At 43.5% G+C, this 24,054-nt stretch overlaps 1 protein-coding gene across 3 annotated transcripts in view; it reads right to left on the reverse strand.

The window, feature by feature from the left end:
• Positions 1-24,054, reverse strand: part of MIPEP (mitochondrial intermediate peptidase) — a 210,248-nt gene that overhangs the window by 66,827 nt on the left and 119,367 nt on the right. For all 3 annotated transcript variants that reach the window (XR_005236554.2, XM_008021718.3, XM_037986909.2), the window contains exon 18: positions 19,719-19,792. Coding sequence is in view for 2 of the 3 variants with exons in the window: in XM_008021718.3 (XP_008019909.3) it covers positions 19,719-19,792 (74 nt within the window). In the remaining variant the exon portion in view is untranslated. The remainder of the gene's footprint in view (positions 1-19,718; positions 19,793-24,054) is intronic.

Below are 24,054 nucleotides of genomic sequence, written 5' to 3' on the forward strand. Positions count from 1 at the left end.
GGGGGCTGTTTACGGAGCATTCACTGTGCGCCAGACACTGTCCTAAGAGCACTGATCCGGGGTCTCCTTAAAACACACCTTGAGACACCTATCTCCACAAGTAAGAAAACAGAAGCCAAGAGTCACACAGCTCACAGGTTTGCTTTCACCCTGGCAGTCTGGTTCCTGAGCCCATGCTCTTAAAGCACCATGATACATTTACCGCCTCATGCCTTGAAATTCCGTCAAATACATTCTAAAAAGGTTTATATTTAAATATCAGCATCCTTGATGGACAGAACCTAAATACATAGAAAATCCTGAGAGAAAGGTCTCATTCTTTCCTGGTGCCACTCATGAGCACTTGTGCCCAACTGGCGCGGCTTCCGCTCTGTGGAGCACACTTTACAAGCAGCCACGACTGTGCCCAGCTAGCTGGAAGCAGAGGGCAGAGATCAGCGGTCTCGTCTCACAGGGCTGTAGTCTGGTACTGCCAACGGTGGCTTGGCCCAGCTGTGACTGGGACACCCGTGACCAGGACAGGCACTCATGTAACGACCAAGAGCCTCTTCCCATCAGGGCACACAGTGCTCGCGATGCTTGCTTGCTGCTGGAGTTCCTGTCTTGGCGTGACCCTGGGAGGAAAAAGTGCCCAAGAGGTCTGTGCTTCAGGATGCTTCCTGGGTGGTCTCCAGGTGTCTGCGGTAACCCCTTCAAACAGAAGCCTTTACATATTTAAGGGGCTCCTAACTATGCCGATTTCTACACTGTTACCAAGAAAAAGTCCGGTCAGCTCCAGGATGAGTTCATTATGTGTACAAAGCTGCAAGTCCATATTCTGTTATTTTGCAATACATAACGAACATATAATCCAACCAGACCTTCATTTAAAAATCAGCATACTCATGGCCTAACCTGTTTAATCCCTTGAATGCCCTTTTGGATGTACAACTAATATAATTATTTGAAAACATGATGGAGAGCAATTGGTTGGCAGTTTGATTATACCTGTAAGCCAACCTTGCAAAGACGAAATCTCATTCTGGCTCCCTTTCCTACGGCCCCAGGGTAAAATGGTTGGTGTATCATTTAGTTTCATAAATATAGGGGATTACCAGGCAATTAAAAGGCAGAATTATTTTAAAGCTTGGAAGAAGAATAATAGGTACATCTTTTCTTTGAGTCTATTTCATATATTGCTTGACACCAAGCAAAGGTACCCAATAAAATGAAACTATGGCTTTTTGATCAACGGCTGAATATGATCCAAATTTAATGAAAGTCAAAGAATGAATGAAGAAACTATTAATTGAATATTTATAAGAGTTCTTCCATTCATTCATCCATTCATTCTATCTGTGCCTAAATGCCTAATGTGAATTTCAGGAAGGCAAAACAAACAAACAGCCCCAAAAAAGAAAAAACATGTTATTTATTAGGAAGATATTATATATCAAGCTTGTCTAACTCATGGCCTGTGGGCCGCAAGTGGCCCAGGATGACTTTGAATGTGGCCCAACACAAATTCATAAACTTTCTTAAAATATTATTAAATTTTTTCTTGGTGATTTTTTTTCCTTTTTTTTTCTTTCTTTCTTTCTTTTTTTTTTTTTTAGCTCATCAGCTATTGTTAGTGTAGTGTATGTGTGGCCCAAGACAATTCTTCTTCCTTTTGGCCCAGGGAAGGCAAAAGATTAGAGATCCCTTTATATATTATATATAACAATTACTGAGTTTTTTTTTTTTTTTTTTTTTTTTTTTTTTGAGACAGGGTGTCACTCTGTCAGTCAGGCTGGAGTGCAGTGGTGTGATCTCGGCTCACTGAAGCCTTGAATTTCTGGGCTCAAGTGATCCTCCCACCTCTGCTTTCCTCAGCTGGGACTACAGGCATGCACCACCGCACCTAGCTAGTTTTTTTGTTTGTTTGTTTGTTTGTTTTTTGTAGGAATGGGGTTTCGCCATGTTTCTCAGGCTGGTCTCGAACTCCTGAGATCAAGTGACCCAGCTGCCTCAGCCTCTGAAAGTGCCCCATGGGATTACAGGCATGCGCCTCTGTGACTGGCTGAGACTTTCTTCTGAAAACTATGATCCAGTGGACCTAAAAGTGGACTGACATCACTGGTGTGTCAACTGGGAGCCCGTTAGAAATGTGAATTCTTAATCCCCTACCCGAGCCCTGCTGAATCAGAACCTGGGGACGGGCCCAGCGACCTGTGTTTTAATAAGCCTTCCCAGTGACTGCTGCACGCTCACCTTTAAGACCCATGGCTCAGATGGACCTGCGGAAGCCTATTAAGCCTGAAAATGAGATGTTGTTTCTCTCAACTGGCAACTAGAACTTGAAAAATACTGAGCAAGAAAGATGTAGACGCATATAATTTTCTACTTAACTAACAAAGATTTTTCAGGTGAAATAGAAAACAACTGTTTTGTGTAAAACTATAATTTATTTGGCACACTGTTCAAAGTTATTGAGGGCCCAGCTAGCTGGAAAAGCACCTACACTGATCCAGTGGATTTGGCATGGATCTGGCCTCCAGATCTTAGTGGGGAGGGAGAAAGGGATGTGGTGTCAGTGTGAGCTGAGTGGAAGCTGTGGCTCTGCACTTGCTCAAGAAGTCTCCCAGATGGGAGGTGCCCTTTGCAGATTAAGGCAGTCCTTTTATTTAAAAAATTAAAAAGCAGGGTATGTTTTGATTACTGGGAGCATTCTAGACGACGGTAATTTGTGTTGATCAATTATTAACTCTTTTATGAGAAAAGCTCAGAAACACACACCTAAGAAGCTTCTTTCATTCTGACTGTTCTGAGCCTGAGAAATAGAACCCAACCTCAGTCAGGGAGGAGCCCAGAGGGAGCCACTTCTCAAGGAAAACACAGGGAAGTTGGTAGAGGACCGGCCATCTGTTGATAGGTCATGATTTCTGCCAAAGTGGGTGATTTTAGCAGAAAGGTGGATGGAGTTGCTTAGGTCTGACTCCCCACAGGCATGGACCTCTTCCGCCATTAGCGTTCTGAGATAAATGCCTCTGCCTGCAGGCCAAGCTCCCTGTGCACGGCAGCAAGCAGGAACATGACCACTCCTGATTCCACTTCAGACTGAATGTCTGCTCGTGCATTTATCAAAGGAAATGTTTACTAAGCACTTGTGTGCTAAACACTGTGTACTAGAGACAGCAGGCACACAGATATGAGCGAGACGTGAGATTTCTGTTCTGAGGAACGTCATGAGCTGGGGAGAAAGTCATGGAAATACGTAACTGTTCATACAGCACGAAGTGTCAATGGGGTAGGATACTGCTGTTTTCCACCTAGCATCCATTTCCCCTCTGGTTAGGAGAATAATTTTGCTTTAGAGCAGTGGTTTAGAGGGTGATTGTGTCTCTCAGGGCATCTGGCAAGGTCTGATGACATTTTTGGTTGTCACACTGGGGGAGTGAACCACCCTACCACACAGAGGACAGGCCCCATAAAAAGAACTTATCTGATCCCAAAACGCCAACAGTACAGGCAGACACCCTGCAGTGGGCCAACGAATAAGGAAGCTCTCCCTGCCCTTGGCTCACCCGGTGAGGCTGCCCACATGTGTTCTTCCCGGATTGAGTCTTGAGAGGAACGGAGAAAGGTCTATGGCTGGCTGGAGCGGAACCATCTCAGCACCAGCCCCATGAAGAACACACCCGCTCCTCTGCCCAGCCCCCGCAAGCTGCTCTTCTGGAGCCCTGTTCTAACTTCTTCCTTTGATTCTGTGGCCTCAAAAAAAAAATTGGTTTTCTGCTTTGATAAGCCAGAGTTGGTTCTATTTCTTTCAAGAAGATTTCCAGTTGATTAAAAAAAAGATCAGTTCACCTGTTATTAGAAACAATTTAATGATGTCTACGGAACACTGATCTTTTTGTCTGATCAAAGACCGACTCTGTAGACCCAGGATTTGTAGCTGAAGCAGCTGTTTTTTCATTTAAATGATTCTGTCTTTCCTCCGATTCATGAAGTCTGGGTGATACACAAGCAAGCTTTAATGCCTGATTTCTACTCCCCACCTTCACTGGAAAAGCAGGGGTTGTTCCTGGACGAAGAACAGTGTCTCACTGCCACTGAGCCCTGTCAGGATGTGGCAGGAGGTGTGAGGGGGACAGGAAGAAGCACAGAGGGACTGCCCTCCACAGCTTGGGTCTCCCTGAAACTGGATCTTCCCTTGTGGAGTCGGGGAAGGAAATATCGTTGCTTGTGGGTTTCAAAGATGCAAGGGAAGTTCCTGGTCTTGGTGTCCAAGGCTGCCCAGGAGAGGGGAGGTCTGGGTGCTCTGTGTATGTGGAAAGGTGGATGAACTCCCAACATCAATCAGGAGTGGCCAGTGCCCTGAGGCCAAGACACCCAGGACAAATATCTCATCAGTTCTTTAAAATCAAAGCTAAAAAAATCAAAATCACAATGAGATACCAGTTTATACCAGTCACAATGGTTATTAGTAAAAAGTCAAAAAAAAAAAAAAAAAAAAACCAGATGCTGATGAGGTTGTAGAGAAAAAGGAATGCTTACACAGTGTTGGCGGGAGTATAAGTTAGTTCAGCCATTGTGGAAAGCAGTGCGGCAATTCCTCAAAGAGCTAAAAACAGCAACACCTGACCCAGCAATCCCATTACTGGTTATATACCTAAATATATAAATCATCCTACCATGAAGACACATGCACATGAATGTTCACTGCAGCACTATTCCCAATAGCAAAGACATGGAATCAACCTAAATGCCCACCAACGACAGACTGGTTAAAGAAAATGTGGTACATATACACCATGGAATACTATGTAGCTATAAAAAAGAATGAGATCACATCCTTTGCAGAAACGTGGATGGAGTTGGAGGCCATTATCCTTAGCAAACTAATGCAAGAACAGAAAACCAAATACTGCATGTTCTTATTTGTAAGTGGGAGCTAAATAATGAGAACACATTGAGGCCTATCTGAGTGTGGAGCATGGGAGGAGGGAGAGGAAAAAAAAATAACTCTTGGGTACTAGACTTAGTACCTGGGTGATAAAATAATTTGTACAAAAAGCCCCCAAGACACAGTTTATCTATATAACAAACCTGTACACCTACATCAAACCTAGAAAAAAAAGGTTTTAAAAAATAAAAGTTAAAAGCTAGTCATATTCTTACATTTCAGCCACAGCACTGGACTTAGTAGAAATTAATTAATTAAGTTCCATTAGCCAGATTTCTACTTAAGGCCTGTAAGTATCACTTAGTTAGGAAACAGTCTGGTGGACCAAAAAGAGCCTCAGTCTCCAAAAAACAAAATGTTCTGAGGACCCCCTACAGGACAATAGCCCCCGCCCGGGCCTTGCTGGTCAGCAGAGCAGCCATTTGCATGCAGTTCCACCAACAGCCTGGCGGGGGCACTGTGCCGGTGTGAATTTGGGGCTGAATGGAACGTTATCTGGTTCTGCATGGTGTCTCATTATACGAAATTTCAGGCTATTTCTCTTCCGACTATACAACTGTTTTCCTTTGCAGGGGTGCCAAGAAAGAATAGAGAGAAAAAAATACCTTTTTCATTTTCTAAATAAAACTTCAGGTGGCTCGAAAGAAGGCAATATATCCTGATGGTTAGAGCAAGGGTTTAGTAAGAGAATACCCTGGGTTAACCAACTGGTTAAGGGACCTCAGACTAGTCACTTAACCTCTGCTGGAGGCAATCTAAGTAAAAGTAAAATGCTGGAGTTTAGTATGTTTGAAGTTCATAAAACTGGCACAATATCATCTACTTTGATAGATTGTTAAGAAGGATTAAATAAGATACAGCATTTAACACAGAGAAATGCCCACTCACTATGATAATCAGACCCGACGATTTATGAAAACCTGCTTCCTAGTTCAAGAGTTGAAGGATGAGGTTGCTTACTATCTTTGTACAAGTTCAATTCCAAAACATTTGATCTATGATTAAATATCATAAAACTATCATAAAACTCACAATCACAAGCTACTTATCCACCTCATAAATCACGGCTTTTTTCTACGTTTTGCCATCTGCTTATTAGGTAACTGTTTATCTACTAAAACAAAGAAAGAAAAGATGGAATTAAAATAAATCCATTTTTCTACCTGCTGATTTCTGTGATAAAAGGGTCTTCACTGGGGTGATGAGGAAGTTCTGAAAATGGATAGTGGTGATGGCTGCACAGCACTGTAAGTGTAGGACACTGTGAATGGCTTGGAACTATACATTTAAAAACAGTTAACATGGCAAATGGTATGGCATGTAGTATATTTTACCACAATTTAAAAAAGAGATCAGAAATCTCTTTAGAACCTGCGATTCACTCGGATACACAGCTGTCTGTGCTATGCCATCCTCCATTACTAGACATAGCAATAACTTGGATGTACCCAAAAGCAGATGATCTGAACAGATTTGGGAGTGAGTGAAAAGGAGGTTTGAGTATTCTCAGCACCATTACTAATTCCAATAATTCATCATCATCGTTTAATGGCTCTTTTTTCCGCTGAAATAATTATAGGTGCCAAACTCAACCTAGACTGATTAAGAATTGTAGCTACAAAGGCTAGCCTGGCAGTTCGAAAAATCTTAAGTGAACTTTATGAGATCAGAATCCTCATTCCAGATCTGTCTCTCCCAAGCCTAGGGCAATTGTATGGCTCACCATCTTTACTTTGAAGTTTTTCTCTGCTACAAGACTGTGGTTACCCACACCCTTTGCTAAAGGTAGATTCCCTCTATCTACAATCAGTTCTTGAGAAAATCAGACTATCAGCCAGGAAGTGAAATTCTTCTCTTCCTTTGAACTGAAAAGACTCGGCGGCTCTCTGTGCTGGATTGGGATCTGTCAGCATTCACATATGAGGCTCTCTCTCTCTCTCTGTCTCTCGAATTATTCACTCAGGTGAAGCCTCTGAACCTGTGTTACACAGAAGGTGAGCCAGCAAGTACAGCCCCACATATGTGCTCTGTTTACACATTAGTTTATTTTAATTTCATTGTCAGATTCAATAATTCCATTTACAATTACATTTCTGGGTTACAAAACATCTTGCCTTTTGAAGCTCAATGTCTTCCTTAAACAAACACACCCACACATTAAACATGCACACACCCTCTTAAAATATTAGTGCATTTACAAAAGGGAGGTCTTAGCCTTGAGAATGCAGGTGCTCCTTTCCATTTCTTTCTTCCAAAAAGCTTTCAGTGATTTCAGAGGCTATGGTGAGTAAATATATGAACAAGCCAAAGATTAGGGATTCTATTTACTTGGCTGCTATTCTGGGGTGCCTCTGTTACTGAAACTGTGTCATAATCCTAGAGCCACTGAATTGTAACTCTGATTCCATGACATGCTTTCCTCATTTATTCCTGCTATGCTGTGCAAGACAAGCAGCTTTCTGCCAATGAGCATTCTGTACAGTTCCAAATCTTGCTTTGCATGCCGTGCATTCACACATTTACATTCAACAAATCTGATTTTCCTACAAAATCATTTTACTGCAGGTAAGGCAATTACATACGAGTATACATACTAGTTACTAGTTAGCCTACTAGTTAGCACATGCCACTTTTCAGATTTGTCCCCATGATATCTTACTCTGATAACCCAATAATATCTTCTTTGAGCATCACCGTATTCCCAACAAGGCCACTCAGTTGTCAAAAATTATGAAAGAGCAAGGGAAAAATACAATGGAATATGCATGCACGTATTTCAAAGCAAAAACTTCCCGGTGTAACCTGAGAACGACGTTGAAGAAATTACCAGCTCACACAGGCGAGTCAGAGTACCTGACTCTGAATCCTGGTTCTAACGTCTGCTGCTATGTGAACTCAGGCAAATAAGTTACTTATGCATCCCTGGGACTGTTTAGATAATTAAATGAGATCATACAGCAATATACATAGTACTTGGCACATCAAAAACACTCAACAAATGCTTTTAGCTGTACTTAGCGTTATTGCTCTCACTATTGTAACAATACTAAACAATAAAATAACAAATGTATGCTTGGTTTGATTAAACTTTTATGACTCCCTCCTATCCATTCAATGCTGGAAATATATAAGAAGCAGAAATTAGTTTTATTGAAAGTATCTGACATAAAGGATTGGTTATCTTTAGAAAATCAACACACAGGCTATTGCAGCATTTAAATAAAATCTCTATCCTAATGTGAAATGCATGTGCATGAAAAGGAAGACAAAAATAAATCTAGTGTTGAAATTCCACTATTTTGAGTGTGTGACTTAAGATTTTAAGAACTTTGTTAACGCTCAGCTTTATTTAAACTGCTAGAAAGGGAGCTGTAAGTACAGGTTGGCCTTCCTCCTGACCCTAAAGCCTAAACAAAACATACATTTAGTACTGAACGGAAAGAGAGTAAAAAACTGTGTTACCTGACATACTCTAACTTACGGGATAGGTCACAAAAAGAACCTGATAATGCTATTCAGATATTTGAGATGTGCAAACTCTAAAATTAAGCAGGGACTATTTAATAAGAGAAAACTTTAATGTAAACTATTAAATATAAAAGAAAATCAGGTATAGGTATAATTTCTTAATCTAATTTCATTCTTAATAAGGTTACATCACAATCATAAAGAAAAAGTTTCTTTCACATTTAGTTGAAAAAGACATAAATAAACACCAGAAGATGTCTTGTAAATGCTCTTTCAGGAAACAATCCAGTTAAACCAAGATAAATCTTGTCCCTATGTCCTCTGGGAACATTTCATAAAAGAGTTGTCTAACAAATGTCAATTTCAATTCTTCAACTAAAATCTGCTCTAAATCTCTATAATTATTACTATTATTTAACCTTTTACTGGTACACCTTCCAAATGTAAATTCATCAGTGTATCACCAACTTGTGAATTCCTCAGTTCTTGAAGCTTGATGCCTGAGGGTGTCAAGCAGGAAAGTTAAGAATCTAGATCCAGGCCAGGTGCAGTGGCTCACATCTGTAACACCAGCACTTTGGGAGGCCGAGGTGGGCGGATCACTTGAGGTCAGGAGTTTGAGACCAGCCTGGCCAACATGGTGAAACCCCATCTCTACGAAAAATTTAAAAATTAGCGAAGTGTGATGGTGGGCGTCTGTAATCCCAGCTACTCGGGAGGCTGAGACAGGAGAATTGCTTGAACCTGGGCAGTGGAGTTTGCAGTGAGCTGAGATTGCGCTACTGTGCTCCGGCCTGGACGACAGAGCGAGACTATGTCTCAAAACAAAACAAAACAAAACCAAACCTAGAACCAGAGCTTTGGAGAGAAAACATTCGCTTTCGTAACCTGTGTTTAGCCCACTCAGCACACTTTTTTTGTTTTTTGTTTTTTTTTTTGAGACAGCGTTTCACTCTCGTCACCCAGGCTGGAGTGTAACAGCATGATCTTCGCTCACTGCGACATCTGCCTCCCAGGTTCCAGTGATTCTCCTGCCTCAGCCTCCAGAGTAGCTGGGGCTATAGGTACATGCCACCACAGCCAGCAAATTTTTGCATTTTTAGTACAGATGGAGTTTTACCATGTTGGCCAGGCTGGTCTCGAACTCCTGACCTCAGGTGATCCACCCACCTCAGCCTCCCAAAGTGCTGGGATTACAGGCACCAGCCACAGCACCAGGCCAGAACACATTTTTAACCCTAAGTTAAGAACACCATCTACAGGCAAGGTAGAGTGGCTCACACCTGTAATCTCAGCACTTTGGGAGGCTGGGGCGGGTGGATCACTTGAGGTGAGGAGTTGGAGACCAGCCTGGCCAACGCGGCAAAACGCCATCTCTGCTAAAAATACAAAAATTAGCCAGGCATGGTGGCACACGCCTGTAATCCCAGCTACTCAGGAGGCTGAGGTATGAGAATCGCTTGAACCAAGGAGACGGAGGTTGTAGTGAGCTGAGATCGCCTCACTGCACTCCACCCCTGGGTGACAGAGACTCCCTCTCAAAAAAAAAAAAAAAGGAACACCATCTACAAATGACCACCTTCAAAAAACATGATGTTTCCATTAAGCACGCAAAGCACTGAGAGAATGTTACCTACATTCCTTTTAGAAAGTAGTATACATTGACATCATCTAAAAATAGAATCATGAGTCTATTTTTTGGAATGAATCTACTACAAGGTATTTACATGAGGAAGAGAAAAACCTGTCTCAGACCTCAAAAATCAACCTCTGGATGTATCTCAAAATGGAAGAGGGACCCATCAAATTTACACAGAAGGTTGAAGATGATAGCTTACTATCAGAGCAAACTGTCAAAACAAGCGCTACCCACCAAGAGTAACACTGACAAAACAGAAGCTGAAGAAGCAGCCAATATTCAAGAGGCTATGGCTAAGAGGTGTCAGGTGAGGAGTGCTGTGGGGCAGCAGGGGCTCTGGAGACAAAAGGGTGTGACTAACTCCTGACTATGCCAGAGAATGGCTCTGAAACAAGACCTTTGCTTCCATACATGGGAAGCGGAGATGACACGACCCACCAGAGCAGTGTTTGGTGGATTGAAAATGCTGCCCGTGACCTGCCTGGCGCGTTTTCACTCTGTCATTGTCCCTTCGCCTTTCCTGCATGGTGAGTCTTCTTCCTGTATGCTGCTTAAACAGAGTCCTGTCTGAAATCGTCAGGCAGGAACTCCTGCTGCCCAGGGCTTATGAAGAGGTGCTTGACTGTGGCCAGTAAGGACCTATTTGGGAATGGACAGTGGACCCCCTTTCTTCTAGTGGTGTCCCCTACTTATGCCTGCTATCTAGCTGCTTAACAGTCAGTACTTGCCCAGTGGGCAGAACCAAGCATTGTACTAAAACAAAAAGTGTCTAAAATACAGTGACAGGAAGCAGGAAGGGGAGGATGGGAGTGAGAGAACAGGTGAGAGACTGAACAAGTGTGGAGACAGCACAATTGCTATATGTATTTTTTCTTTTACATGATTAAAGAACTTCATGAAAATATTTAGCCTGTGAAATATCCGAAAATATTCATGTGATAAAAAAAATTCCTGAACCAGGCAAATAAAAACCTGTTCCCATTGTAATCATCACAATTTTTTGTTGTTGTTGAGATGGGGTCTTGCTCTGTTGCCCACACTGGAGTGCAGTGGCGTGATCTCGGCTCACCACAACCTCCGCCTCCCGGGTTCAAGTGATTCTCCTCCCTCAGCCTCCTGACTAGCTGGGACTACAGGCGCGTGCCACCATGCCCAGCTAATTTTTGTATTTTTAGTAGAGAAGGAGTTTCACTATGTTGGCTAGTCTGGTCTCGAACTCCTAACCTTGTGATCTGCCTGCCTCGGCTTCCCAAAGTGCTGGTATTACCGGCATGAGCCACTGTGCCCAGCCTGTTTTGTTTTGAGCTGGAGTCTCGTTCTGTTACCCAGGCTAGAGTGAGTGCAGTGGTGTGATCTTGGCTCACTGCAACCTCCGACTCCCAGGTTCAAGTGATTTTCCTGCTTCAGCCTCCCAAGTAGCTGCAGCTACAGGTGCATGCCATCACACCCAGCTAAATCACAACTTTCTTATAGCACCGGAAACAATTGCTCTTTTAAGTCTACTTTGGTATTCGTGTATTCACTCATTTAACAAGTATTTATTGAATGCTGATGGGCTGAGCCCTGTAACAGGGGCTGCAGATACAGCTGTGAACATGACAGTCAGCTGCCCTCCCATCACAGAACTTAGACTTTATGGAGGGGCGGAGACCATAAACCAATAAATTAAATAATACATGTTGAAATTAGGAAGTAAATGTTAATATGTGCTATGAAGCAAAAGCAAAGCAGAGTAAGGGGGTAGAGAGTCTGACTACAGGGAAGAGACTCTATTCATAAATGTTTGAACAACCCGTCAGGATTCATCAGAATGATTGACTTCCAACAGCAAAGTTTTACTTGGCATGCGAGTAGTTTTAAATCATCTTATCTTTTAATATTTAATACATCTGTGTGAGGGGGTTTCCTCCTAAGTCCCTCACAAATGTAAAACACACCCTGGGGTGGGCACTTATCCCAAGCCAAGACTGGTGCTTTGAGCACATTCTGGCATTTACTGATGCTGAGCCTCCACATACCTGGGGGCACAGATGCTGCTGGCTCAGTCAGGCAGAACCTGTCATGCATTAAGGCTTATCTTTCCCTTGAAATCCCTTGATTAAAAAAATAAAAAGCAAAGACACCTTCTACAAAATAAATTTAGAAATAACCATCCAGACGTAGTGTGCATTTACTGTTCTCCTACAGTGCTGGGCATGCCAGCCTTGCCACACAATGCCAATATTTAGAGAATTAATCAGATTGCATAAACGCTACCGCATGCTTTAAAGCTGGAAGTATTAACTACGAATTTTCAGTGCTGTACGACAATGTAGAATGCCTTTTCTGTTTCAGTATCTGTGTATACCTTTTAACAATAGGGAAATTAATCAAGCTATTGCTGAACAATGACTGTTTATTTAGCTTTCTTATTTTAAATGTCAGCTGTACTTCTGCTGACAGACAGGACTTAGTGCTCCTTGATTGTCATGTCGTATTGTGCAAACACCACCAATGGCAAAGCCTTGCACTAAGCGCATTTTGCCTACTAGGTTAGTAATCACGTTATTAAAAAAAAGGCTTTGATGCTTATTACTTAAGCTGCTGTGTCAACAAGACATCATACTTTCAAGTGGACTAAATATTTTGGGCCAATTTGAATAAACGTGTCATCCTGTCAATCAGAGCTGTCTAAAACTGAAGTGAGTTTCCTTGTGAAAAAGGGAGTTTCCCATCATCAGAACTCTACAGGCAAAGAGCTTCCTCCAGCCCGTTCTGTACAGAGTCCTTTGCAGTCACTCGGGAACGGAATCCCACGGGCTTGGAGTTGCCTGAGCGGAATTCTCGCGGTGGCTGAACTGCGTAAGGGTCTCTTGATTTCTGTCCCCATGGCGGTCATAACCATGCAGCCATCTCTGTAACAACTGAGGCAGGGGGCTTGGGGGTCATCCTTGATATCACACTCACTCACCTCCATGCCAACAGAAATCTCATCTTGTCACTACCTGCCTTCAAAATACTGTCAATGGTTTCTCATGTCCTCAGAAAAAACACCAACTCTTTCACAGCATCCACAATGCCCTGCCCGACCTGACGCCACTTACCTTCCAGCCTCATTTTGTGCCCAGCGCTCCCCCTCCAATCTCACCTGTGCCCCTCCCTCCCCCAAGTGGCACTGAAAAGGCTGCTGGGAAGCAGGGAAACAGGGTGGAGTCAAGGTGTGGACCAAACCATGGACAGCAGTGGCATTACTAAAAACCTTCCCAAGGAGGTTGTTTTTAATTAAATTTTAAATTTTAGGATAGTTTTATATTTACTGAAAAATTGTGATGGAGTCAAGAGAGTTCCTCCACACTCCACACTCAGCCAGCTTCCCCCGTCATTAATATCTTTCATGGTGCGGCACATTCGTCACAACTCACAAACCAGTATTGACAGAATATTGTTAGCTCCAGGTATACTTTGGTCAGACTGCCCTGGCACGATCAACACCAGCTGTTCCAGGACCCGCCAGGGGACCACACTACACGTAGCTGCCATGTCTCCTTAGGCTCCTCTAGGCTGTGTCAGCTTCTCAGACTTCGTTTTCAATGACCATGACAGTTTTGAGGAGTACTGCTTAGGTCATTTGCAGAATGTCCTGAATTTGGTGTGTCTGACGTTTTTTCTCATTATGAGACTGGGGTTATGGGTTTCTGGGAGGAAAACCTCTCATCATATTATACCAAGGACACACACTGTCCACATGACGCATCACTGATGCTGACCCTGATCACCTGACTGAGGATGTATCTGTCATTTCCCCGCCATCTCCAGAGTGCTCTGGACGAAGTCATTCTGCACTGCCCACATAACGAGTGGGGAGTTACCTTCCACTTCCCTGAGGTGGGGAGTATGTACATAAATTATTCGGAACTCTTCTCCATGGGAGATTATTCTATTCATGTAATCGTTTACATCAGTACGGACTCATGGATATGTATTTAATACTTTGTATCACATCCCAACACCATGTGATCTATTTGATTGTTGGAGTTGGCCCAGGATGGGGCACTGGGAGCTCTTTCAGTGGGGCTCCTGCTGCTACAACACACGCACTCATCACTGTGTGTGTTTCTGGGCACGTCCTTCCTTTCTGGCACCATAAGATACTTTGTGCTCATCTTCTGTCTTCCTTGTTCCAGCCCTGGAATCAGCCATTTCTCCAAGGAGCCTTGGTTCCTCTTACTTGAGAATGGTGTAAACCCAATTTCTGGGTGCTGATGTGCTCCGTGCTCCTGGAGCTGAGAACGCTTTTTAGAGAAACTAGTAGATAGATATCGTTATTGTTTGTATTAATCTTCTTGGAGTGTGGAGGTGATTCTTTGGATTATAAACCATAATTCTGTGGTTTGTTTCTTGAACAAAAAATATTTAATAAGCTAGAAGAGATGATATAGGATAATATGGCAAAAGCGAATGTGTTTGGCAGACTATAAATAAAGCTCTACAGAAATGTAAGGTATTACGATTTTAATCAGCTTAAGGTAAGGCCCTGTGGGCTTCTAGACTTTGGTTTGGTAAGTCAGTCTGATGCGAAAAAACAAACAAAATAGAGTTTCAGTTGTTGAGAATTGACTCATTTAGCTACTACTATTTCTTTCCATCTGATCTGATGTTTGGTGCATTTGGAAAACTCCATCAAGTTACTATGTAGTATATTATTTAGTGTCTCTACTTGCATACTGCTTTTGGCCAGAGGGATTCTGATTAGAAAGGAGCATAGAAATAAAGTTGTTTAATATTTACAAATAACCTCCTGGAATGCTAAAATCTTGGACTTTATCCCTTCCCTTCCCCCTCCCCTCAGATTCTCTGGAAGAGCTGAAGAAAGAGAGCACAAGGAATTCTGTAACCAGAGGCAGAACCCAAAACTAACTGGGCCATGTCCTGCTTACGTGGCTGTGGGGAGAATCTTTCCATCAGGACCACCATGGCTAAAAATGGTTATAAACTGAATTGACGCCTTTGCCACGAAAGTCGAAAGGAGCTCGCAGGAAGAGGAAGATTTGATTGTTGATCAGTGGATTGTTGATCAGTGAATCAGTCAGGCAGGCCTCTCCAGTGTCAATGGGAATAGACAGGTTGTGACATTAAAAAATAAATAAATAAAAAGACTCGGAGATCATGAAGAGAACCATCAGGGCCCAAGACCCACGCTGCTTACATCTCTTGCCTTCTAACGGCCAGGTCACTTTCATGTCAGAACTTAAGGATCAACAGAGAAAAATGTGGGCAAGGCAGCACAGAGGGTATGAACCCTAAGTTTCATTATTTATAAAAATAGGGACAATATGACCTGTGTTATAGGGGATTAAACTTACCAGAGGATAAGTACAATCTGAACATAAAAACTCAGTAAGAGGCATTTACCTAAAAGTTTTATATAACATAAAACACAAAAAGACCAAATAGTTTACAGAGGGCAACATGAAACTTGCATGAGTACTACAATTGCCATTCACAGACCGCTGAACTAATACAGCTTCCATTCCTACTATCTGTCTAATTCTACCTGGCTATTTGCTGTAGTCAGAAACAATTCTGCTTCCTAGTGGAGCAAAGCATTACTTCCTTGCTACTCACAAACCTCAGCATATCTGTCTTTCTAGAAAACTGCACATTTTCTGAAGTGACTGTAATGGAAACTGAACCTTAGATCACACTCACCATAGCACACTTAACAAATATTCTGGTATATATTTTATAAAACGGTAAAAGGAATGGAAATGCCATATCATTATGGTTTATTTTAAGCAAAAACCTTAAGTGATCTTATTACGCAGAAATGTGATTTAACATAAGCCAAAAACCATTGTGGGGGTATGAGATAAACAGCAGAAAATCTTAATATTGACAATGAGAGTTAAACCTCACCCCAGATATCTCAGCAATTAAGAAAGTTGGTTTCAGTCAGGTATTGCCACATGTGTTTAGAGGAGGATTAAGTGACTGAATGTCATGCCTATAATATATATATCTTTATGTCAGCTATGAAGGTGTTTAAAAATAGACAAGGCCATACTGTCAATCTGCAACATTACTGCCATACATCTGCACACACCCCCCACCCCCTTCAGAGATTAAAAAAAGGAGAAGCAGGTTAAAAAGAAGTGTTTCGGGCCAGGCAAGGTGGCTCACGCCTGTAATCCCAGCACTTTGGGAGGCCGAGGAGGGCAGATCACCTGAGGTCAGGAGTTTGAGACCAGCCTGGCCAACATGGCAAAATCCCATCTCTACTAAAAATACAAAACTTAGCTGGGCATGGTGGCGCACGCCTGTGGTCCCAGCTACTCAGTAGGCTGAGGCAGGAGAATCGCATAAACCCAGGAGGAGGAGGTTGCAGTGAGAGGAGATCGTGCTACTGCATTCCAGCCTGGGAAGTAGAGACTCCATCTCAAAAATAATAAAAAATAAATAAATAAAAATAAAAAAGAAGTGTTCTGAAGTCAAATCACATTTTACCTCCCACAAGGAAACGAAGTGACTTTCCGAAGTAATTTATAGACAGTAAGTAGCAGAGTCACTGACTGCAAATCCAATTCTATTTCACCATGTGATTGCTCGCTTTCTCTGGGGAAGAAAGTACTGTTTTAACCACTATTATGTTGCCTTCAAATGGTATTTGGTGTGTCAGGTTTTTTAAGAAAAGCCCCTGCTGCTGCAACTTGTCTTTTTTCCTGTGAGGATCACTCTGTGTAAAGTTAGGTAATGGCAGACTGCTGAATAAATACCTTGCAGCCAAGAGTTACAGAGCATAGACACACGGCTGCCGAGCAGTGGCCTTTAACTGATGAATGTAAAGCAAACATCAGGGAAAAAAGAAAGTAGAGGAATCCTGTGTGCTCAGGGACTTCCCTGAACAGGGTGTTGGCCTCTAGTTGGTGAGGACTTGAAATGGCTGAGGGACTCAGAGCTCTGAGCAGAGCCCTGTTCCCAAGGGATGACTCATTCTGAAAAAGATAAATAATCTAAAAGTTTGCCTATGTAGAACTTATTATGCAAAGATGAAAAGCATTCCCTATTTGACTTCTCTGAATTTATATCATTCAAAGAGCACAAGTGTGAATACAAAGGTATTCTGACCCTAAGAAACACAGTCTTATAACTAAGAGGGTAAAAACAGTTGTGGTTTGGTTAGGGAGGTATATAATTTGAAGGCAGGCATTCTATTTCTTTGCATTTTGCTGTGTAATACAATTCTTTACATTTATACAGGAAGCAGTTAAACAAAAATATACAAGGTACCTATAAAAAGTTACGTTTTCATAGAAGAATACTGCCAACGAGATCCTGTATGCTTTTACATTACAAATCTCAGTAATTTCACCCATCACTCCTGGTGATACCCCAGTGTTAAGGCTGTGAGCCAACACCTACGACCTGCTGTTTTAGGGTACAGGCTGACTGCCTTCAAGAAAATGAGAAGCCACTAAGGGTTAAGATCCTTACAAATCCAGCCCTATGAAGTGACAACTGGCATAACCCTCTTTGAATGTCCCCCATTCACCTCTGACATGAAACAAATCATGTGAATTAATGAGATCTGACAGAACAGCATTAAGAAAAATATGAAAATGTAAAAGAATTGTTCTATTGTTTGTGTTAACTAAAATCTGAATACTTAATCATCTCTGGTTTGAATGGTGGACTTCTTTTTCTCCCCTGTGAATTTTAGTGCAGAAAATATTAAGTTTCTTAACACAAAATTGTTTTGGATAAAGACAGAATTTTTAGAGAGTTAGCTGCAACATTCTGGGAAGCTGACTAGAAAAGCACACCAGCCAAAAGATAAACACTGAAAAAGATTTACATTTTTTTCTTTTGATGGCATCGCCTATCAGCAAATGTTGAGGTGCAGGCAGCATGGCCTGGGAAAGGATGAGCCACGCCCGGCTGCCAGGAACACACACCTCACAGAAATTCACTGCTTGGGAAGGCTGCTTTTCCGCCTTAGCTCCTGTTGGGCTGGCGCTACCAACCACCAGCCAAAAGTACACAGTGTACCCAATCAGTAGCTTATTACGATGTGCCTGTTGTTTCACTTTTGCCTGGGTCTGGGACAGACCCTGAACTAGATGTCCTGTCCGACAGTACAGGCAGCTGAAGAGCTTGATCTGCTGCCTGAGGTCCCGGTTCAACCCCGGGCTCTTCCACACACTGCCTTGTGACATAAGCAGAGGGCCTGACCTGCTTATTGTCTATAAAATGGGGATCGTAACTCCTGTCTCACAGGGTTACTAAGAAGAGTCAATCAACAGATACATGGAAATCCCTAAAACCGCCCCAGAGGTGGCAAAGTTCAATAAGGGCCAATAAGGACTAGCTGCAAATGACAGCTGCGTCAGCATGCACTCTTCCTCACTCCTCACAAAGCTGAGGGAAGGAAGGCAGTCTCCAGAAAAGCAGGATGCTTGTCTAGGCATCTTTCACTACTTCACCTCTGGCACACAGAGTCATGTCCCGCACATAATTAGCGCCTCACAAATGTTTGCTGAATAAATGAATGGCTGAAGGCGAGAATCTGGAATTCTACTGAAAAGGACTATAGGCATTAGACTCAATAGTCTTAGGCAAGGAGACATTTAAGTCACACTGCTACCCAGACCCACTCAATTACTACAGTGACAACAACACTTCTCCAATATTGAAAGTTATTTCCTATGTGAACTTTTTCAGATAGCCAGAAAACTTTTCAGATAGTCAAGCTCAGCTGCAAATATAACACATCGATATACTGCAATTATCTAGTAACATTCATATCTTGCTATATTTGTAAGAATGTTTCAATGTTCTTATATTTATATATGAAAAATCATGACGATCACTTCCATTTACAATTAAATTTTCAGTAAAAATACTCCAATAAAAAATTACTGAGAAAATTACATAGAAAAAAAGAATTGTGGTACCTTAAAGAGAAGATTTAATTAAGTTATAATTTTTCAAAAGGTAAAAAAAAAAAAAAAAAATCTAACCCGATGCCTTGGAATTTCTTAGCTAAACTTTCAGAAAAAGAAATAAAGGAATAAAAAATAAATGAGTTCTTCAGGCTAAAAAAAATATACTGTGACCTATTAAAATCTAAAGGAAAATTTTCTAAGCGTTTATGACAAATAAAACATTTTTCTGTTAGAGTCTAAGTAACATTTTGAAAGCTAAAACCTGAATTTTTATCCTGGTACTTGAATAAATCATGGTAACTAAAAATTAATTTACTTAGGACACAGTGAGACAGATGCTTAGAACACAATGCACAGCTAAGATATTTCTTTTTCTTTTCTTTTTTTTTTGAGACAGAGTTCTGCTCTTGTTGCCCAGGCTGGAGTGCAGTGGCACGATCTTGGCTCACTGCAACCTCCGCCTCCTGGGTTCAAGTGATTCTCCTGTCTCAGCCTCCAGAGTAGCTGAGATTACAGGCATCTGCCACCACACCCAGCTATTTTTTGTATTTTTGGTAGAGACAGGGTTTCACCATGTTGGCCAGGCTGGTCTCGAACTCCTGACCTCAGGTGATCCACCCTTCTTGGGGCCTCCCAAAGTGCTGGGATTACAGGTGCAAACCACCACACCTGGCCTAAAACATTTTCTTTAAATGAAAAAAACGTATGGAGAAAACATAAAACAGCTTTCACTATAGATGGTGCCATTTTGGTTTTGTTTTACCTTCAACCATGAGCATGGGCTCCCTGCCTCCACCGTGGGCCAGCATCTCCCTGCGATAGCGCTCCCCAGCGGCCCTGGGGAAGAGAGGAACTGTTAGACATCTGCTTGTGCAGCCTCCATTCACACTTGTTTTGACTCACAAGACAAGTCCTGACTCACACTGACATCACATTCATAAAAGCTGCCACCACGTGACAATTCGGCCATTATTTTCTTGCTTCTAAAAATCAAATTCTGGCTTTTAAATTGTTCTAAAATAAATCAGATGTGATATATTCCCTGTAAGAGGATAACTATACTTTTGGCTCTCTGCTTTGTTAACAAGAGACCTCACTTTATAAAAATAATTACTGTATGTATTAATCAATAGCTGTCCCCAGCCTTTTTGGCACCAGGGACTGGTTTTGTGAAAGACAGTTTTTCCACAGACCAGGGTTGATGGGGGAGGGATGGTTTCAGGATGATTTAAGAACATTCCATTTACGGTGCACTTTATTACCACATTATACATTGGAATATATAGTGGAATAAGTATACAGCTCGCCATAATGTAGAATCAGTGGGAGCCCTGAGCTTGTTTTTCTACAACTAGGTGGTACCATCCAGAGGTGATGGGAGACAGTGACAGATCATCAGGCCTTAGATTCTCATAAGGAGTGCCCATCCCAGATCCTTGTGAGGGAATCATAAGGATCACATGTGCGTTCACAATAGGGTTCCTGCGCCTATGAGAATCTAATGCTGCCACTGATCTAACAGGAGATGGCGCTCAGGCGGTAGAGTGATGGGGAGCGGCTGCAAACACAGAGGATGCTCCACTTGCTCACCCACCCACCACACCTCCGGCTGTGTGGCCCAGTTCCCAGGGCCAGTCTGTGGCCTGGGGATTGGGGCCTCCTGTGATAGAATAAGTAAAATATATTTTATTCTCTATAAAAAGTTTTAGGATTATTTTAAATGAGGCTTGAAATTATACCATTAAGAAATAATTTGTGATGGCACCTAATAAAGAAGAGAAAAAGAACATTCTAAAATAAGAGTGAAGGAAGAGAAGCTGGCAGGAAAAGGTTAATTACACCAGAAGACCTTGTTGAGGATAACAATGAACAGACCAGCAAGCTTCACTGGAGTGTGCCGGTGGTAAAGGCACAGTGGAGGCTGCCCTGTTCCCGTCTTCTGGTACTCTGTGTCACCTGGACATGCCCACCTGACAGCCTTCCACAAGGAACACTGCTTATGACAACATGTGAAGGTTTGGAATAATTTTTGTAGACATAAATCCTCCAAACTAATGGGACCTGGAAACAAGTTATTTAGTACTACTCTTTTGTATTTTATGAAAAATGCGATTTCTTTAACATACGTGACTACACACTATGATGAGATAGGTGAAATAAATTTTGATATTGTTTCCATTTGAGAAGCTCTGGAGCCTCTTTACCTGTGGATCATTTTGTGAACATGGTCTTTAATCAGACTTTTTGATAGCATTACAGTATCAAAAACATGCTGACATCAAACACTAGCCCTGGTCACATCCTGAAGTGAGTGCTAAGCAAAGCACGAAGCCTGGACTGAGGTGGAGCCTCCCCTCAGGGACAGGGGTGGCTCAGGGGCCCTGCCTGACTCCTGGCCTGGGGTGCTCCGAGGCCCTTCTCAGCCATGGGATGTAGTGCCCTGACCCTAAATCCAATCCCTCCCCACAGACCTCCAGCTCCTGGCTTGCCTCAGCTCTGCAATGCCTGGCTTGCTGTTGTAGGCTCCAGCCTGGTTATTTTTCAGGAGTGAGATCAAAAAGAAGACTTTGACAGAGGTTAGAAATTTTCTAGTCCAGTGAGCATTTTTACTAGCTTACTTTAATATGCCCATAAAAGTATGGCAACTACATGTCTAGGCAAGAATGTACACATAAACAAGATATAAATATTTAGAAACGTATATATTTTATAGCATGTGCTTTTCTAGTAAAGTGTACTTCAAACAAGATGATATTTTGCCTATTTTACAGAAATCTACAGTAAAAAGTTATAATCCCTGAAACTGATTTACTGATGTCAAGTTTGGCTAAAGATCCTTTAAAAATAAAATCTGAAAAGCAGACCAAATGTCTACAGTCTGCAAAGGGCTTCTAAGACAAAATACATGTGAGTACCAAGCTGCAAAATATTTAAAAATTCTATGACATCACATTCAGGCTCAAATAATTTGAAACGAATGTGATTATTAACTGCTGAGAAAAATCCAAGTGTATGTCAAATTGTATGAAAGACAGACGGGCCGGGTGCGGTGGCTCAAGCCTGTAATCCCAGCACTTTGGGAGGCCGAGACGGGCGGATCACGAGGTCAGGAGATCGAGACCATCCTGGCTAACACGGTGAAACCCCGTCTCTATTAAGAAATACAAAAAAAACTAGCCGGGCGAGGTGGCGGCGCCTGTGGTCCCAGCTACTTGGGAGGCTGAGGCCGGAGAATGGCGTGAACCCGGGAGGCGGAGCTTGCAGTGAGCTGAGATCCGGCCACTGCACTCCAGCCTAGGCGACAGAGCGAGACTCCGTCTCAAAAAAAAAAAAAAATTAAAAAAAAAAGAAAGACAGACGGTGAGGCAGAGGTGGGAGGGAGAAGAAACCAGGAATGAGAAGACTTAGATTACAGTCCTAGTCCAGTTTTTAATGGTGAAGTCTGAACAAACTGTTTTCTCTGAGCCTCAGTTTTCTCTTATAAAAACTGCTGGTTTCTGCCAAGACTGCTGGGAATACTACGTGAAAACTCTAGGACACTCTAAAAACCAAGATAAAGCAGTGAAAATAACACTCATCAGCCAAAGCTCCCTGAAAAGAATTTGGAGATGTAGTTATTTGTGTGGTGAGAAGATAAATGCTATAAACAACTCTGACACCAGATTATAATTACTGGTTTTCTTTCAAAGAAAGCGCCTTCTAAGGAATCACAGGACCCAAACTTGACAACCTCTTGGTTCCTATTGTTATAGGGAGTCCTGTTAGAAGGATCAGGAGGCCAAATCAGGGAGCAAAGAAAAGATCTCCTACATCTCTCCAGCCAGCATGGGATCCCCCGCACCTCCCCAGACGGCACGGGATCCCTCATACCCTTCACCCAGCACAGGACCCCACACACCCCCGCAGACAGCACGGGATTCCCTGCATCCCCCCCAGACAGCACGGGATCCCCCACACCCCCCCCCAGACAGCACGGGATCCCCCACACCCCCCCCAGACAGCACGGGATCCCCCACAACCCCCCCAGACAGCACGGGATCCCCCACAACCCCCCCAGACAGCACGGGATCCCCCGCATCCCCCCAGACAGCACGGGATCCCCCACACCCCCCCAGACAGCACGGGATCCCCCACACCCCCCCCAGACAGCACGGGATCCCCCACACCCCCCCCCAGACAGCACGGGATCCCCCACACCCCCCCCAGACAGCACAGGATCCCCCACAACCCCCCCAGACAGCACGGGATCCCCCACAACCCCCCCAGACAGCACGGGATCCCCCGCATCCCCCCAGACAGCACGGGATCCCCCACACCCCTCCCTAGACAGCACGGGATCCCCCACACCCCCCCAGACAGCACGGGATCCCCCACACCCCCCCCCAGACAGCACAGGATCCCCCACACCTCCCCAGACAGCACGGGATCCCCCACACCCCCCCAGACAGCACGGGATCCCCCACACCTCCCCAGACAGCACGGGATCCCCTACACCTCCCCAGACAGCACGGGATCCCCCACACCCCCCCAGACAGCACGGGATCCCCCACACCTCCCCAGACAGCACGGGATCCCCTACACCTCCCCAGACAGCACGGGATCCCCCACACACCCCCCAGACAGCACGGGATCCCCCACACCCCCCCAGACAGCACGGGATCCCCCACACCTCCCCAGACAGCACGGGATCCCCTACACCTCCCCAGACAGCACGGGATCCCCCACACCCCCGCCAGACAGCACGGGATCCCCCACACACCCCCAGATAGCACGGGATCCCCTACATCCCCCAGCCACAGCACAGAATCGCTGGCACCCTCCAGGAAGCAAGGCATCTCCTGTACCTCTCCACCCGATGGAAGTGTAACCACTACCTGGCCTTTAGGAAGAGATTGGGAAAGCAGGACTACTGATCCTAGGCACCCCTACTTCCTCCCTACATGCCCCTAGCCTCTCCAGTGCCTTGTTCTCCCTCCACTCTGTGGAAAGGGGTGGGCGTCCTGTATTATGTGGTGAGGTCAGAAAAGCCAAGAAACCCCACAGGAGCGGCATGGGCTGCTTCACATAGCACAAGAGCCCTCACACAAGGGTTCCCTCAG

The sequence above is a fragment of the Chlorocebus sabaeus genome, chromosome 3 (genome assembly GCF_047675955.1).
Source record: "Chlorocebus sabaeus isolate Y175 chromosome 3, mChlSab1.0.hap1, whole genome shotgun sequence".
NCBI lineage: Eukaryota > Metazoa > Chordata > Mammalia > Primates > Cercopithecidae > Chlorocebus > Chlorocebus sabaeus.